A 3,134-nucleotide genomic window follows, 5' to 3' on the forward strand; every position below is an offset into this window, starting at 1 on the left:
GTTCCCTGTGCACATTATCAGAATAAAAAAAGAAAACCATAAAAGTGTCTCACCTGCTCTTTCTCCTACATTCTCTGTTTCTTTGTCTTTGTCTCAGCCATCAGTATCTATATAGTTAACCAGGATAGAAATTTGGGAGCACATCTAGACTCCACTTTCATGTTTCCATGTGTCTATAACTCAGGAAGTTTTTTAGATTTTATTTTCTAAGAATCCTTCAAGTCCATCCTCTGTCTCCATTCTGAGTATACATCTTATTATAGCTTGCCTAGAGAACTAAAATGTTCTCTTTCTCTCCAATACTGGACTTCCCTAATTCCATCTTCTGTGAGGCTTCCAAGATTATTTTTATAAGATACAAACTTTGACTATCCCACTCTCCTGCTTAAAATGTTTCCCCATTGTTTATTAAAGTAAAAATGTCTTAGCATAGCATAGTAGGATTTCTATCTTTTCAGCCATATCTCGGGTTCAGCAATACCTTGTTTCCCCACCACACACATACAGACAGTAACACTCTTTGTCTGATCCTTCTGGGCTTAGATTTCATTTACTCTAAGAAGATTGTCCCAAAAAGACTTCTTAAGTCCCTCCCTTGTGTCACTTCTCTGCCTAAAATGTGCTTTTATTACTGAATGTGTTCTAAAAAAAGAAAAGAAAAATCTTTGCTTACAGGGCCACTGTAATGGCCAGAGATTGTAGCAATAATAATCTTGAAGATGAGAGGATATCTTATCCACCATCGTGTCTTGAAAGTACACATCACAGCCACAACAAAAAATGTTATGGAACTGAAATAAGTCACTGTATCAGATAACCTAACATCTGTAAAGACTATTTTTATATAGCTTATAGTTTGTTGAGGGCTATGTGTTGGGCATGCAGCAAGCACTCAATAAACTTTGTTTTACAAATAGCCTAACAATAACTCTCAGCCACTGAGACATGCACAAGGTATATACTCTCCTTGATTTCATTATCCTGAGCAAATCAGCCCTTGTTCTCCTGGCAGATCATTCTAAGCCCTTAGGTAACTGAATGGATTCTTTTCTTATGAAGTACATATGTAATTCATGTATATGAACATACATTTTAAAATCCAACATTACTTTCTTTTTTTCTTTTTTTTTTTTTTGTACCGGAATTGGAATTCAGGACCTTGAGCTTGTGAGGCAGGCTGCAGGATCACTGAGCTAAATCCTCAACATTGCTGTCTTAAGGAGTTCTTGCATTGACCCATTAGTCCACAATTGTTCCAGAGAGAGGAATTAAATCCATTTCTTTTCGTTTCAGTCCACATTCAGCATTGAAAACACGGGATGCTGAACCAGCTGCGTTTGCCAAAGGCCAGAAAGCCTTGAGATCAGCCCGTCAAGCAATAACCAGCCTCTTGGCCTTTTTGCAGAGATACACAAAACGTGTAGAATCACTTAATTTTATCCCCTCCTAACCTGTTCACGTGGAAATTGGCTGCTCGGGCGAATGTTTTTTTTCACCGCAGCCATGTGTGGAAGGGCGATTAACACTCGCTCGACAAAACCCCTTCCCAGGCCATTTGGGAGTTGCACGCGTTCACACCCGGGGTTCAGCTCGGTGCTGCGCCTTCACGCGAAGCCTTTTTGTTTATGCGAGGACAGAGGGGCGGAGAGGGTGAGAACCTCTAAATGTGCAGGAGGCTGAAAGGGTTATATAAAGCCCGGCGCTCAGACTCGGTGGAGAGGGCAAGGCTGCCGGGGAGCTGGTAGCGGCCTTCCGCCGAGCCTCGCCGAGCCATGCAAACCGCGGGAAGTGCGGGGAGTGCGGGGAGTGCGGGGAGCAGGAACGAGCCATGCAAACCGCGGGAAGTGCGGGGAGTGCGGGGAGTGCGGGGAGCAGGCAGAGTGTGGGGAGCGCGGATACCAGAGACTGCGAAAGCGCGCGCGGCCGCCCAGCGCCGTCCCAAGTCCCAGACTGTCCAACGCAGCGCGGGGCTGCAGATTCCGGGTACAGCTGCTCTGCACCGCCCCGAGCACCCCTACCAGGCCCTCCTGCTGCGGGGCCTGGCTCCTCCCCTCCTCTTTCCACCCTACAATCGGCTCTTGGCTTTGGTGGTTTCTCCAGGGTCTGGGCTCACGTCTCCTCTCTGCTGCTTGTGCTCCCATCCCGCAGATCTGCAGGCTTCTGGAGACCGTGGGAAGCTCGAGGCGAGCGAGAGGAGCAGGCGCCTCATCACCCTGCGGAGGCGGTGAGCGCAGGCGGCGGGCGCTCCTCCGAGCGGTGCCGAAGATCGGGCTGGGGACGCGAGGCCTGAAGGACACGCTCTCGCAGCCTGACCCTACCTTACAATCGCGCGTGATGGTGGCCCAGCCGGTTTTGACGAGGGCGGGTGTGTCCTCCAGAACGACTGGGTCACGGGAGTCTAGCCAAGACAGGGACTGCTGAGAGGCCCCGGGTCACAGTCCCTGAAGGGGAGAGGGATGCTGCGCCGCACAGGCTTCCAATTTCTAGACGGACATGTAGGTAAAGGCGATTCATCTCCTTTCATACCCAGATGCCCGGTGGCCAAGGCATGACCGCAGCCGCAGGAAAGCTTTCCCAATACAGACACCCAGTCAGGTGAGTACCAGGCCTAGAGGAAGGTCTCTTGCTCCTCCAGCGCCAGGGAGGAGCTGGGGACCCTCCTTACAGCTCAGCTCCGCAGCTTGTCTTGCAGTTTTTCTCTCTTGGAAAATCTCTCTTCCAGGTTACTCAAAGAGGCCGTTTACTAAACTGTTAATCAGTGAATATCTAGTAAGTGCTTAAAGAATATGTTATGAACAGAGAAAGTATATGGAATAGTAAAAGAAGAACTGTAGCGTCTTGAAATTGAAAGCAAACAAACAACAGTTTTTAAAAAAATCCTAAAGGTCCCAATGAAATTGAGCTTTACATCAAAGTATGTATATTATTCTCTTGCAAAGCAGAAGGAAGACTGGCGTTAACAGTTGCAGTTTTACAGAAAATCAAAGGTTGACACGTAAGAGAAAGTGGAAATGTAATGAAAAACCATAAAGATAAGAATGATCCGAAAAGCATTCAAAACTTATTTTAAATTACAATGGGCAAATATTTACTGGATTTTTTTTTTTTTTTTTTTTTTTTTTTTTTTTTTTTTA

At 46.6% G+C, this 3,134-nt stretch overlaps 1 protein-coding gene across 1 annotated transcript in view; it reads left to right on the forward strand.

The window, feature by feature from the left end:
* Positions 1-1,828: 1,828 nt before the first annotated feature.
* Positions 1,829-3,134, forward strand: part of Ripply2 (ripply transcriptional repressor 2) — a 4,498-nt gene continuing 3,192 nt past the window's right edge. Inside the window, exons 1-2 of the mRNA XM_019208489.2 lie at positions 1,829-2,224; positions 2,531-2,595. Of these exons, the coding sequence (XP_019064034.1) occupies positions 1,829-2,224; positions 2,531-2,595 (461 nt within the window). The remainder of the gene's footprint in view (positions 2,225-2,530; positions 2,596-3,134) is intronic.

The sequence above is a fragment of the Fukomys damarensis genome, unplaced genomic scaffold (genome assembly GCF_012274545.1).
Source record: "Fukomys damarensis isolate Sample0158 unplaced genomic scaffold, DMR_v1.0_HiC HiC_scaffold_14, whole genome shotgun sequence".
Taxonomy (NCBI): Eukaryota; Metazoa; Chordata; class Mammalia; order Rodentia; family Bathyergidae; genus Fukomys; species Fukomys damarensis.